The sequence below is a fragment of the Oncorhynchus clarkii genome, chromosome 19 (genome assembly GCF_045791955.1).
Source record: "Oncorhynchus clarkii lewisi isolate Uvic-CL-2024 chromosome 19, UVic_Ocla_1.0, whole genome shotgun sequence".
Classification (NCBI taxonomy): Eukaryota; Metazoa; Chordata; class Actinopteri; order Salmoniformes; family Salmonidae; genus Oncorhynchus; species Oncorhynchus clarkii.
In genome coordinates, this window is record NC_092165.1 from 23771492 (window position 1) to 23784435 (window position 12944).

Below are 12944 nucleotides of genomic sequence, written 5' to 3' on the forward strand. Positions count from 1 at the left end.
GAAATACTTCTATTTGATGTAGGTAGTCTCAATAATAACTGGAATAGCCATCTCAGTAACAGATGCAAAAAGTCCAACTAATAACAGATTGGATTACTTTAGAAAAATTTATTTTACTTATGTTGGTGTAGCTTAAGATAATCAACCAATCAATGTACATGCAAAAACACAGGTCTTAAAAAAAAAGAATTCAACGTACAATTGTAAGGCAACCAGCTGCAATAGGGTTGTGAGTTTTCTCCACATCTGGGAATATAGCTGAACCAACATACAGTGTTGACTTCCAAAAACAAACATGAAATTGTAATTAGACTCAACAAGTTTTTATACATTCAGCTCACTGTGAGCAAATTTGTTGAGTGAACAAACGTTCACCCATTAGCTACATTTATTTTCCATCTGAAGTCCAACAAACTCAGAGAATAACACTGATTAATCAGTTGGTTAAGTGAAGACACTTGCCAGTCGGTCAGCGCATGTTCGGAGTACACGTCCTGGTAATCGTTCTAGCCCTGCGGCCTTGTGAATGTTGACCTGTTTAAAGCTCTTACTTACTTCTGCTACGGAGAGCGTGATCACACACTCGTCCGGAACAGCTGATGCTCTCATGCATTTTTCAGTGTTACTTGCCTCGACGCGAGCATAGAAGTAATTTAGCTCGTCTGGATGGCTCGTGTCAGCTCTCGGCTGTGCCTCCCTTTGTTGTCTGTAATAGTTTGCAAGCCCTGCCACATCTGACGAGCGTCAGAGCCGGTGTAGTACGATTCGATCCTAGTCCTGTATTGACATTTTGCCTGTTTGATGGTTCGTCGGAGGGCATAGCGAGATTTCTTGTAAGCTTCCGGGTTAGAGTCCCACTCCTTGAAAGCGGCAGCTCTACCCTTTAGCTCAGTGCGGATGTTGCCTGTAATCCATTGCTTCTGGTTGGGGTATGTACGTACAGTCACTGTGGGAACGACGTCGTTGATGCACTTATTGATGAGGCCAGTGACTGATGTGGTGTACTCCTCAATGCCATGGGAAGAATCCCAGAATATATTCCAGGCTGTGTTAGCAAAACAGTCCTGTAGCTTAGCATTTGCTTCATCTGACCTCTTTTTTATTGACCGAGTCACTGGTGCTTCCTACTTTAGTTTTCACTTGTAAGCAGGAATCAGGAGGATAGAAATATGGTCAGATTTGCCAAATGGAAGGCGAGGGAGAGCTTTGTACTTGTCTCTGTGTGTGAAGTAAAGGTGGTATAGAGTTTATTTCCCCCTCTGGTTGCACATTTAACATGAATGAGGTAAAACCGACTTAAGTTTCCTTGCATTAAAGTCCCCGGCCACTAGGAGTGCCGCCTCTGGATGAGTGTTTTCCTGTTTGCTTATGGCCGTATACAGCTCATTGAGTGCTGTCTTAGTGCTAGCATTGGTTTGTGGTTTTAAATAGACAGCTACAAAGAATATAGACGAAAACTCTCTTGGTAAAGAGTGTGGTCTACAGCTTATCATGAGATACTCTACCTCAGGCGAGCAAACACTTGAGACTTCCTTAGATTTCGTGCACCAGCTGTTGTTTACAAATAAACATAGACCGCCACCCCTTGTCTTACCAGAGGCATCTGTTCTATCCTGCCGAAAAAGCGTAAAACCTGCCAGCTGTATGTTATTCATGTCATCGTTCAGCCACGACTCAGTGAAACATAAGATATTACAGTTTTTAATGTCCCGTTTGTAGGATATACTGTATGTGCTCGTTGCTCGTCTATTTTATTATCCAATGATTGTACTTTGGATAATAGGACCGATGGTAAAGGCAGATTACCCACATTACAAGGCACCCAGACCTACATACCCATCTCTTTCTCCTGCGAATGACTGGGGTGAGGGCCTTGTCGGGTGTCTGGAGTAAATCCTTTGCGTCCGACTCGTTAAAGAAAAAAATATATTCTTCCAGTACGGGGTGAGTAATCGCAGTCCTGATATCTAGAAGCTCTTTCTGGTCATAAGAGATGATGGCAGAAACATTATGTACAATATGAATTACAATTAAAGCGGATAAACACACACAATAGCACAATTGGTTAGGGGATCGTAAAACGGCAACCATCTCTTAGATAGATCACTGGTAGAAAACTGTTTACTACATCCCAAAATATATACTTTGTAGATAATTGGCCCTCTTTCTGGGACTCCCCCACAAACAGGACCAAGCCTGGCCAGCTGAGGATTGATTGACTCCATCCTAGCTGGAGGGGTGCTCTCATCTTATCTATCGCATAGACAGGGCCCTAACTCATCTAGCTCCACAATGAGATAGAGGGCAGGCCAGGCAGCAGGCAGGCCAGGCAGCAGGCAGGCCAGGCAGCAGGCTGTTAGCCAGCCTGCCAGCTTAGTGGAGTCTGCCACTAGCACTGTCAGTGTAGTCAGCTCAGCTATCCCCATTGACATTGTGTCTGTGCCTCGATCTATGTTGGGCAAAACTAAACATGGCGGTGTTCGCCTCAGCAATCTCACTGGAGTAAAGACTTCCTCCATTCTGGTCATTATTGAAAGAGATTGTGATATCTCACATCGCAAAATAGGGCTACTGAATGTTAGATCCCTCACTTGCAAGTCAGTCATAGTCAATGAACTAAACACTGATCATAATGTTGATGTGACTGGCCTGACTGAAACATGGTTCAAGCCTAATGGATTTACTGTGTTAAATGAGGCCTCTCCTCCTGGTTACACTAGTGACCATATCCCCCGCATATCCCACATAGGCGGAGGCGTTTCTAATATTTACGACAGCACATTTTTATTGACAACAAAAAACGACTACATTTTTGTCTTTTGAGCTTTTAGTCATGCAGCCTACTCAATCACTTTTTAGTGGGTTTTGTCCAACATGTCTCCGGGCCTACTCATTGCCACAGTCATACCCTGGATCTAGTTTTGTCACGTGGAATAATTATTGTGGATCTAAATGTTGTTCCTCATAATCCTGGACTATCGAACCACCATTATATTACGTTTGCAATTGCAACAAATAATCTGCTCAGACCCCAACCGAGGATCATCAAAAGCCATTCTAGAAATTCTCGGACAACCCAACAATTCCTAAATGCCCTTCCAGACTCCCTCCACCTACTCAAGGACGTCGGAGTACAAAAATCGGTTAACCACCTAACTGAGGATCTAAATTTAACCTAGCGTAATACCCTAGATGCAGTCGCACCTCAAAAAATCAAAAGAAAATTTGTCACAAGAAATTAGCTCCCTGGTATACAGAAAATATCAGAGCCCTGAAGCAAGCTTCCAGAAAATTGGAACGGAAGTGGCTCTCCACCAAACTGGAAGTCTTGGAAAAGACAGTACTGTGCAATATCAAAGAGCCCTCACTGCTGCTCGATCATCCTAGTTTTCCAACCTAATTGAGGAGAATAAGAACAATCCTAAATGTATTTTTGATACTGTCACAAAGGTAACTAAAAAGCAGCATACCCCAAGAGAGGATGTATTTCACTTCATCAGTGATGAATTCCTGAACTTCTACGACGAAAAGATCATGATCATTAGGAAGCAAATTACGGACTCCTCTTTGAATCTGCGTATTTCTCCAAAGCTCAGTTGTCCTGAGTCTGCACAGAACTGCCAGGACTTAGGATCAATGGAGACACTCAAGTTTTCTAATCCGGTATCTCTTGACACGAGAAAATAGTAATGTCCTCTAAACCTTCAAGCTGCGTACTGGCCCCTATTCCAACTCAGTAGTTTAAAGAGCTACTTCCTGTGTTGAGCATAATGGATGGCTCTCTATCCTCCGGATATGTACCAAACTCTCTAAAAGTGGCAGTAATAAAGCCTCTCTTGGAAAAGCAAAACATTGACCTGGCCGATATCGAATATCCTATTCCTCTAAAGAAATAATAACAATAATATTGCCCAGCATCTCTCTGCCTTCCTGAAGACAAATAATGTACATGAAACGCTTCAGTCTGGTTTAAAACCCCATCATAGCACTGAGACTGCACTCATGGTGGTAAATTACCTTTTTAAATGGCGTCAGACCAAGGCTCTGCATCTGTCCTCGTGCTCCCAGACCTTAGTGCTGATTTTGACACCACCGATCACCACAATTTTTTGGAGAGATAGGAAACCCTAATTGGTCGACACGGACAAGTTCTTGCCTGGTTTCGATCTTATCTGTCGGAAAGATATCAGTTCATCTCTGTTTGTCCTCTGACAAATCAATTGTATGTTTTGGTGTGCCTCAAGGTTCTGTTTTAGGACCACTATTGTTTTCACTATATATTCTACCTCTTTCACTGCTATGCGGACGACACACAGCTGTACATTTTGCTGAAACATGGTGAAGCCCCAAAATGTCATACCCTGGAAGCCTGTGTTTCAGGCATTAGGAAGTGGATGGCGGCAAATGTTTTACTTTTGAACTCGGACAAAACAGAGATGCTTGTTCTAGGTCCCAAGAAGCAAAGAGATCTTCTGTTGGATCTGACAATTCATCTTGATGGTTGTAGTCGTGTAAAATGAAACTGTGAAGGAAATTTGATCATATTACTCCAGTGCTAGCCTCCCTACACTGGCTTCCTGTCAAGGCAAGGGCTGATTTCAAGGTTTTACTGCTAACCTACAAAGCATTACATGGGCTTGCTCCTACCTATCTATCTGATTAGGACGCAGACCTCCTAATTGTCCCTAGAATTTCTAAGCAAACAGCTGGAGGCAGGGCTTTCTCCTATAGAGCTTCATTTTTATGGAATGGTCTGCCTACCCATGTGAGAGACGCAAACTAGGTCTCAACCTTTAAGTCTTCACTGAAGACTCATCTCTTCAGAAGGTCCTACGATTGAGTGTAGTCTGGCCCAGGGATGCGAAGGTGAACGGCAAGTCACTGAACCGCCAAACTGCCCTTGCTCCTTCTGCCTGGCCGGCTCCCCTCTCTCCACTGGGATTCTCTGCCTCTGAAACTATTACAAGGGCTGAGACACTGGCTTACTAGTGCTCTTCATGCCTTTCCTAGGAGGGGTGCGTCACTTGAGTGGGTTGAGTCACTAACATGATCAGGACTACCTGGCTACAGGACAATAGGCAAGCAGCTTGGTGAGAAGGCAACAACTGTTGGCGCAATTATTAGAAAATGGAAGAAGTTCAAGATGACGGTCAATCACCCTCGGTCTGGGGCTCCATGCAAGATCTCACCTCGTGGAGCATCAATGATCATGAGGAAGGTGAGGGATGAGCCCAGAGCTACACGGCAGGACCTGGTTCATGACCTGAAGAGAGCTGGGACAACAGTCTCAAAGAAAACCATTAGTAACACACTACGCCGTCATGGATTAAAATCCAGGCCCGTCTGAAGTTTGCCAATTAGAGAATCTTTCATATAAACGAAGTCTTCAGTTAATGATAGTAAAGACAAAACAGGACCATGATAGTTTGTTGGTAAGGTGGACACCAAGGAACTTGAAACTCGTTCTGTTGATGTTAATGGGGACTTGCTTAGCACGCCTTTTGCTGTAGTCAACGATCAGCTCCTTTGTTGTGCTCACATTGAGGGAGAGGTTGTCCTGGCACCACACTGCCAGGTCTCATCATTGTCAGTGACCAGGCCTACCACTGGTGTTGTGGTGCACCTCAAACTTGGTGTTGGAGTCATGTTTTACCGTGCAGTCGTGGGTGAACAGGGAGTACAGGAGGGGCCCCAGTGTTGCGGATCAGTGTGGCAGACTTGTTGCCTACCCTTACCACCTGGGGGCGGCCCGTCAGGAAGTGCAGGATCCAGTTGCAGAGGGAGGTGTTTAGTCCCAGGGTCCTTAGCTTTTCCAACCACACTGTAGCTGGGAAACCGGTCACCCTCAAATGGTGCACCTTTAGCCCCTTGTCAGCTACACTGGTGTGGAACTAGTGAAAGCAATGTCCAAAAACATTGCCTGAAACTTGATTTTCAAAAATAACTGGAAATTGATGAATCTGCTTTTAAACTGATGCACCCAATGTAGTAGGATTCTGACCAATATTGCAACAGACTAGATGGAACTACCAAAGCCTTCATTTCTACACTGCTGGGTTCACATTTGCTATAAAGCAGTCACATTAAAATGTAGAAAATCCATTTTGGCCCGAGTGTAATGTTCACAGAACTACGCTATTCTATTGAATACCACATTCGTCCAACTCAAACCTTGCCTCATTATTACAAACTTCAATTTTCCCCTGAAGTTCTACTCATTGATATGAAATGCTGAGACCAGACCATTCAATGCCTTTCACATTTTATTAATCCAAAGAGTGCAGTATATCTTCAAATTCGTTTGCTGGTCCTCTTGTATGACATGCCAGACAGAGTCATGGTCTGAAAAGAGAAAGCATCTGTAATCATTACACTCAATAAATCCATGCCAGTACACTATGCTTACCAAAACGGACGCGCTCGTTCTCACATTGATTTTGTTCACCCACACTAGAAGCGATCAGGACATGCAGGTTGAATTATCAAAACAAACTCCGAAACCGTTATATTTGGGGCAAAAAGCATTTCATATTTATGTCAATTTAGCAAATTTGTCCTAGTATATAAACATTGGGTTGTTATTTTACCTGAAATGCACCAGGTCCTCTACTCTGACAATTAAGCCACAGAAAACCGAATGTTTCTCATCATCTCGCCTCCTTTATATGGCGGTTGACAGCCAACTTACTACAGCCAACTTACTATTACATTACTACGACTGACCAGAGTTTTAGCACCTGGCCACGCAGATGCTTGCTGAGGCGCGCGAGCAGTGTGGGTGCAATAATTAAATGTACGTGTTACTCATTTTGGAAAGCGAGCGGTGGGGTCAGCATGTAATTAGAACATTGGCGGCAGCAAACTGTTGAATTGCGTTCACGGCACTGTCATAGACTAGCCATTTTGTTAATGGTATAAATTAACCCTGAAATTGTCGCTTCGTGAAACCCCCAGCCATATGCCCCAGACTCACGTTGACAAGGGTGTTTGCGTCTGTAAGTTCTGTGACATATTCGATCCCATTCAGGAAGGTAGTCAGCTTGTTACTTTCCCTCATCACCACAGACTGAAACAGGAGAGGTCAATGGTTAGATCTGAAAGCAGTGGTCACCAACTACAGTCAACTAGGACCATTTTAACAGGCCCAAGTTGGATGGCCATATATGGAGTAGGAAAAAAAAGTGACAGTGTGCATCAAGTGTGTGAGTTGGTTTTGAGACTGTGCGCCCAGTCCCTGGAGAGCAGAGGAGATTCTGCCAACGAAAGTCAGTCCTCCCACAACATCACTGGGACCTGAACTAACCATAGTGACCCCACAACAGCTAAACTTATAGTTTAGTTAGATACTGGCTGTATATGTAGGGAGATGGATAAATAGAGGCTACATGTATGAAACTCATGGTTGTGTTGTGACATGCGCCACCCACATTGACCTTCTCCCCGGTCGGCGCCTCGAGCGCCGTCTCCTGGCCAATGGTGAAGGAGTTGGTGAGGATCTTTGTCCCCGTGGTGACAGTCACCTTGAAGTGGTCTCCAGTCTCCTCAATCTCAGAGATGCTCTTGATGTCTTTGCCCTCCTGGATAAGCTCATCAGGGAGACCTACATGTTTGCGGCAGCGAGAGAGTCATATACTGTGCTTTTTAGTACCAGGATGGAGTTGTCATGCAAGATATTCATTTTTTAAGCAATGAAATGACGTCATGTTATTGTATATAAACTGTTGCTCGTGGTAACGTGGCATCGCGCTCCGAGAATAAATTATGTTACCTATTATTGATAAGACTGGTCTCCGTCTATTTTATGCAAACAAGAATCTTACAAATTCTCATAAAATAGATTAAGGGAATTAAATTAATGAAAACACATTGGTATAATTAAATTACAGTAACAATTGGTCCTTTGAGCGGATTCCACAAACTTGCCTCTGTCGTCCGAAGGGAAAGCCGAAAGCCATGCACGGACAGATCTGGACTCGTTATTTAAAGACCTGGCCTCTGGATTGAGGTTTAAAAAAAACAGTCCGGTATTGATCTAAAGGCGACAGAGAAGGTGACGGAATCGAACCGGCATTGCTTTTCCCAGTCTACAGGACGAAGGTAAATAGTCTTTATTCTCGAATTTGGGAGGAATTATTTAAGACATTTTTGATTGAATGTTGAACTAACGGGAGACGAGCGTTATATGGAACAGAGAGACAAAAGAAACATTGATTTCGGTCTAAAATGGAGAAAGAAATATGATTTTTATGGCCGTCTAAATGTAGAGAAACTGGAATCACTTATAAAACAGATACATAAGGAATGTGGAAAAAATTTGAAAAAGCAGAATAAACAGGGGTTATACACAGCCGGAGTTTGGCTTTCAGAAGCAAAAAAGGGAGTTGAGGGTGAAAATAGGAGGAAATCCAAAAAGAGACAAGATGTTCTGCCCTCCGCTCCCGCAGATGAAAAAGTTAGCCAATTGGGCAGGGGTGAGGGTAACAAACTATATCCTTCTCAAGTATACCAAGAATACAGAGTTAATCTTGTCGATGAAATAGTGGTTGTGAGAATACGGCTGCAGGAGCTACCTGCAATATCACCACCCATATGTGTGAAGCCTGCTGAAGCCGAGGGGGGGGATAATAGAGGTAGAAAAAGGAAAAAAGTCGAGAAAAGTGGATAAGGTGAGTCAAAAGAAAAAGTTTAAATGTTTTAATTGTAACGAAACTGGACATTTCGCCCGGTAGTGTAACACTCCCTGCAAACGTCACCACCAATATTGTAATTTAACTAAGGGGAAGATCAGAGGCGACAATCGGGGGGAAAAAAGGGGTCATATACAAAGAGAGCGAGATTAATGAGAAACCTCGCTGAGGAAAAGCTTGGGCTTTTAAATTAGGGCTATTTTCTGTTGTCCCGATGCCGGAATTACGAATACAGACAATTGTAAAATGGGTCTATTTGCAGAGAATCTTAGTCATTTACATGGCGTTGGTGGTATAGTGGTGAGCGTAGCTGTCTTGCAAACTGCAGTCCAGGGTTCGGTTCCCAGCCAAGGCGTTAACAAAAAAATCTGAGTTTTTGATTGTAATTAAACTAATTGTTTGTATTGCCTAGAAAGTTATAGTCACTAGTATTTGTATAAGATATAAACTGAACGTTTTAAATGGTTTGTTTGGTTCAAATTGAAAGACTAATACATTCAACTTAAAATAAGGACGGAGCGAATTTTGATGCAAGACGATGTCAGTTCACTAAATGATCTGTTTGAATAATGTATTGGGAATAGAGTCGTAATTAAAATGCTGAATCAAAGACGAGACAGTTACTTAAATCTAATGAATTCTAAATAATAACGAAGAGACAATTACAATAGATTTGTGCCCATCAAAATGTTCTTATAAATGTATCGAATTGAGAGATGTTGATTGATGTTGTAAGTTCTATTTTCAAGATTCAACAGATGTGATAAATTAGGTTTGGTTTATTGAACCCGTACTACTGTTGCTGCAGGCAGCCAACAATGATTTACAATTCATTGAAAATCGTTGCGGCTTGGGTCTAGTTTGAGCGCTTGTTGATGACATCACTCGCAAGGCACTTTTGTCACCACGGAAATTATGTTGTGACTGGGGGTGACGGGGAAACTTGTTTGTGTCTTTTAGAAGGAAAATGCGTGCATTATTGTTTTGAGTCACTTTTCAGAAGTTGATCAAAAAAATTGTAAGTCGTCAGGGTAGTCAGGAAAGATGCTAAAATCTAGCAGCAGATTCGCTAGGTGGGCATCATTGATTTGTGGCGTTTATTTGGACTGTATTTGGCTATGAGGAAAGGAGATCTAAATGTCTGAATCGTAAAACATAGTGATAATGGATTCTGATGGTTATTGATTCCTGGTTTGATTGTTTAAGTAACACCAGTGATGAATTTGAGCACTATTTCCATTATGTGGAACAATGTTATGGTATTAACCTCTAGCGTCGAGCAATCCCGTATCCGGGAGTGTAATCATAGCCTCAAGTTCATTACCATAATGCAACATTTCCTATTCATGAAAATCGCAAATTAAATGAAATTAATATATTGAAACACAAGCTTAGCCGTTTGTTAACAACACTGTCATCTCAGATTTTCAAAATATGCTTTAACCAAAGCTACACAAGCATTTGTGTAAGAGTATTGATAGCCTAGCATAGCATTAAGCCCAGCATTCAGCAGGCAACATTTTCACAAAAACAAGAAAAGCATTCAAATAAAATCATTTACCTTTGAAGAACTTCGGATGTTTTCAATGACGAGACTCTCAGTTAGATAGCAAATGTTAATTTTTTCCAAAAAGATTATTTTTGTAAGAGAAATAGCTCCGTTTTGTTCATCACGTTTGGCTAAGAAAAAAAAAAACGAAAATGCAGTCAACACAACGCCAAACTTTTTTCAAAATTAGCTCCATTATATCGACAGAAACATGGCAAACGTTGTTTAGAATCAATCCTCAAGGTGTTTTTCACAATTCTATTCTATGAAAAATCATTCCTGGCAGTCGGTTTCTCATCAAAGGCAAACGGAAAAATACTGCAGCTGGAGATTACGCAATAATTGCGACGGAGGACACCAAGCGATCAAGATGTAGTCTCTTATGGTCAATCTTCCAATGATATGCCTACAAATACGTCACAATGCTGCAGACACCTTGGGAAAAACGTGGAAAACGTAAGCTGACTACTAGCTCCTCCACAGCCATATAAGGAGTCATTGGCATGCAGGGCTTTCAAAAAATGGGGCACTTCGTGGTTGGATTTTTATCTGGGTTTCGCCTGTAACATCAGTTCTGTGGCACTCAGTTTTGGAAACATCAGAGTGTTTTCTTTCCAAAGCTGTCAATTATATGCATAGTTGAGGATCTTTTCGTGACAAAATATCTTGTTTAAAACGGGAACGTTTTTCATCCAAAAATTAAAAGAGCGCCCCCTATATCGAAGAAGTTAATGTTGAAAAGCAACCTCTATAGTAAAAAACAATTGCATATGTTTTGGGAAATTAGCTAGGTTGAATTTGGTTATTTGAGCTTTTCCCCTGATACATAGACATCTGTAACAGGGGCATCAGTTGTTGTTTCTTGAGGAACATGCAGACTGTGTTTTGTTTTATTGAGATGTAAACATGAGTCTCTGAGTAATATTGTCATCTGAAGCATTATAGTAGGTAGTTTTTGTATAGTATGTTTTTTGCTGATTAACCTCTCTGCGCACGGAACCCGCTAGCGGGCTGAAATTCCACAACATACCGTGGTCACTACATAAATAGGCATATTAAACATTCATGAAAATACAAGTGTCTCACCTGTATCGAAAGCCTAGAATCTTGCTAATCCAACTGCGTTGTCAGATTCTAAAAAGGATTTACTGCGAAAGAATCCGATGCGATTATCTGAGCATAGAGACCCATAATAAACAACTATTTCAACCAGCACAGGCGCAACAAAATCACAAACTGCAATATGTCACACCCTGACCATAGTTTGCTTTGTATGTTCTTTGTATGTTCTTATTAAAGATGTATAAAAATAAACACGCTGCGTTTTGGTCCGCCTCTCCTTCCCAGGAAGAATCTCGTGACAGAATCACCCACCACAACAGGACCAAGCGGCGTGGTGACAGGCAGCGGAAGCAGGAGCAGCGCAAGGAGGAATGGACATGGGATGACGTTTTGGACGGAAAGGGTTGCTACACATAGGAGGAGATCCCGGCGGGAAAGGATCGCCTCCCATGGGAACAGGTGGAGGCAGCTAGAAGAGCAGAGGCAGCCGGAGAGAGGAATCGGCGATACGAGGGAACACGGCTGGCAAGGAAGCCTGAGAGGCAGCCCCGAAAATTTGTTGGAAGGGGCACACAGGAAGTATGGCGAAGCCAGGTAGTAGACCTGAGCCAACTTCCTGTGCTTACCGGAGGGCGAGAGAGACCGGGCAGCCACCGTGTTATGCTGTGGAGCGCACGGTGTCCCCAGTGCGGGAGCATAGCCCGGTGCGGTACATACCAGCTCCGCGTATCGGCCGGGCTATAGTGAGCATCAAGCCAAGTGCCATGAAGCCGGCTCTATGCATCTGGTCTCCAGTGCATCTCCTTGAGCCAGCTTACATGGCACCAGCCTTGCGCATGGTGTCCCCGGTTCGCCTGCATAGCCCAGTGCGGGCTATTTCACCTCGCCGCACTGGCAGGGCGACCGGGAGCATTCAAGCAGGTAAGGTTGGGCAGGCTCGGTGCTCAAGAGCTCCAGTGCGCCTGCACGGTCCGGTCTATCCGGTACCACCTCCACGCATCAGCCCTCCGGTGGCAGCTCCCCGCACTCGCCCTGAGGTGCGTGTCCTCGGCCCAGTACCACCAGTGCCGGCACCATGCACCAGGCCTACAGTGCGCCTTGTCTGTCCAGCGCTGCCAGAGCCTTCCTCCTCTCCAGCGCTGCCAGAGCCTCCAGCCTGTCCAGCGCTGCCGGAGTCTCCCGCCTGTCCAGCGCTGCCGGAGCCTTCCTCCTCTCCAGCGCTACCGGAGTCTCCCGCCTGTCCAGCGCTGCCAGAGCCTTCCTCCTCTCCAGCGCTGCTGGAGTCTCCAGTCTGCCCAGCACCGCCTGAGCTACCCGTCGGCCCAGCGCCATCAGAGCCGCCAGTCTGCAAGGATCCGCCAGAGCCGCCAGTCTGCAAGGAGCCGCCAGTGCCGCCAGTCTGCAAGGAGCCGCCAGTGCCGCCAGTCTGCAAGGAGCCACCAGAGCCGCCAGTCAGCCAGGAGCCGCCAGTGCCGCCAGTCAGCCAGGAGCCGCCAGTGCCGCCAGTCAGCCAGGAGCCGCCAGTGCCGCCAGTCAACCAGAGCCGCCACCGCGGACAGATGCCCACCCAGACCCTCCCCAATAGGTTCAGGTTTTGCGGCCGGAGTCCGCACCTTGGGGGGGGGGGGGGGGGGGGGGGGTACTGT

General features: G+C 44.4%; 1 protein-coding gene across 1 annotated transcript; it reads right to left on the bottom strand.

Moving 5' to 3' along the window:
- Window positions 1–6291: 6291 nt before the first annotated feature.
- LOC139374440 (fatty acid binding protein 1-B.1-like) lies at window positions 6292–12630 on the bottom strand. Its single transcript, XM_071115480.1, has 4 exons — window positions 12523–12630; window positions 7428–7616; window positions 6974–7066; window positions 6292–6342 (listed from the first exon to the last, which is right to left on the bottom strand). Exons 1-4 carry the CDS (start codon window positions 12628–12630, stop codon window positions 6292–6294), a joined length of 441 nt encoding a protein of 146 aa, XP_070971581.1.
- Window positions 12631–12944: the final 314 nt, after the last annotated feature.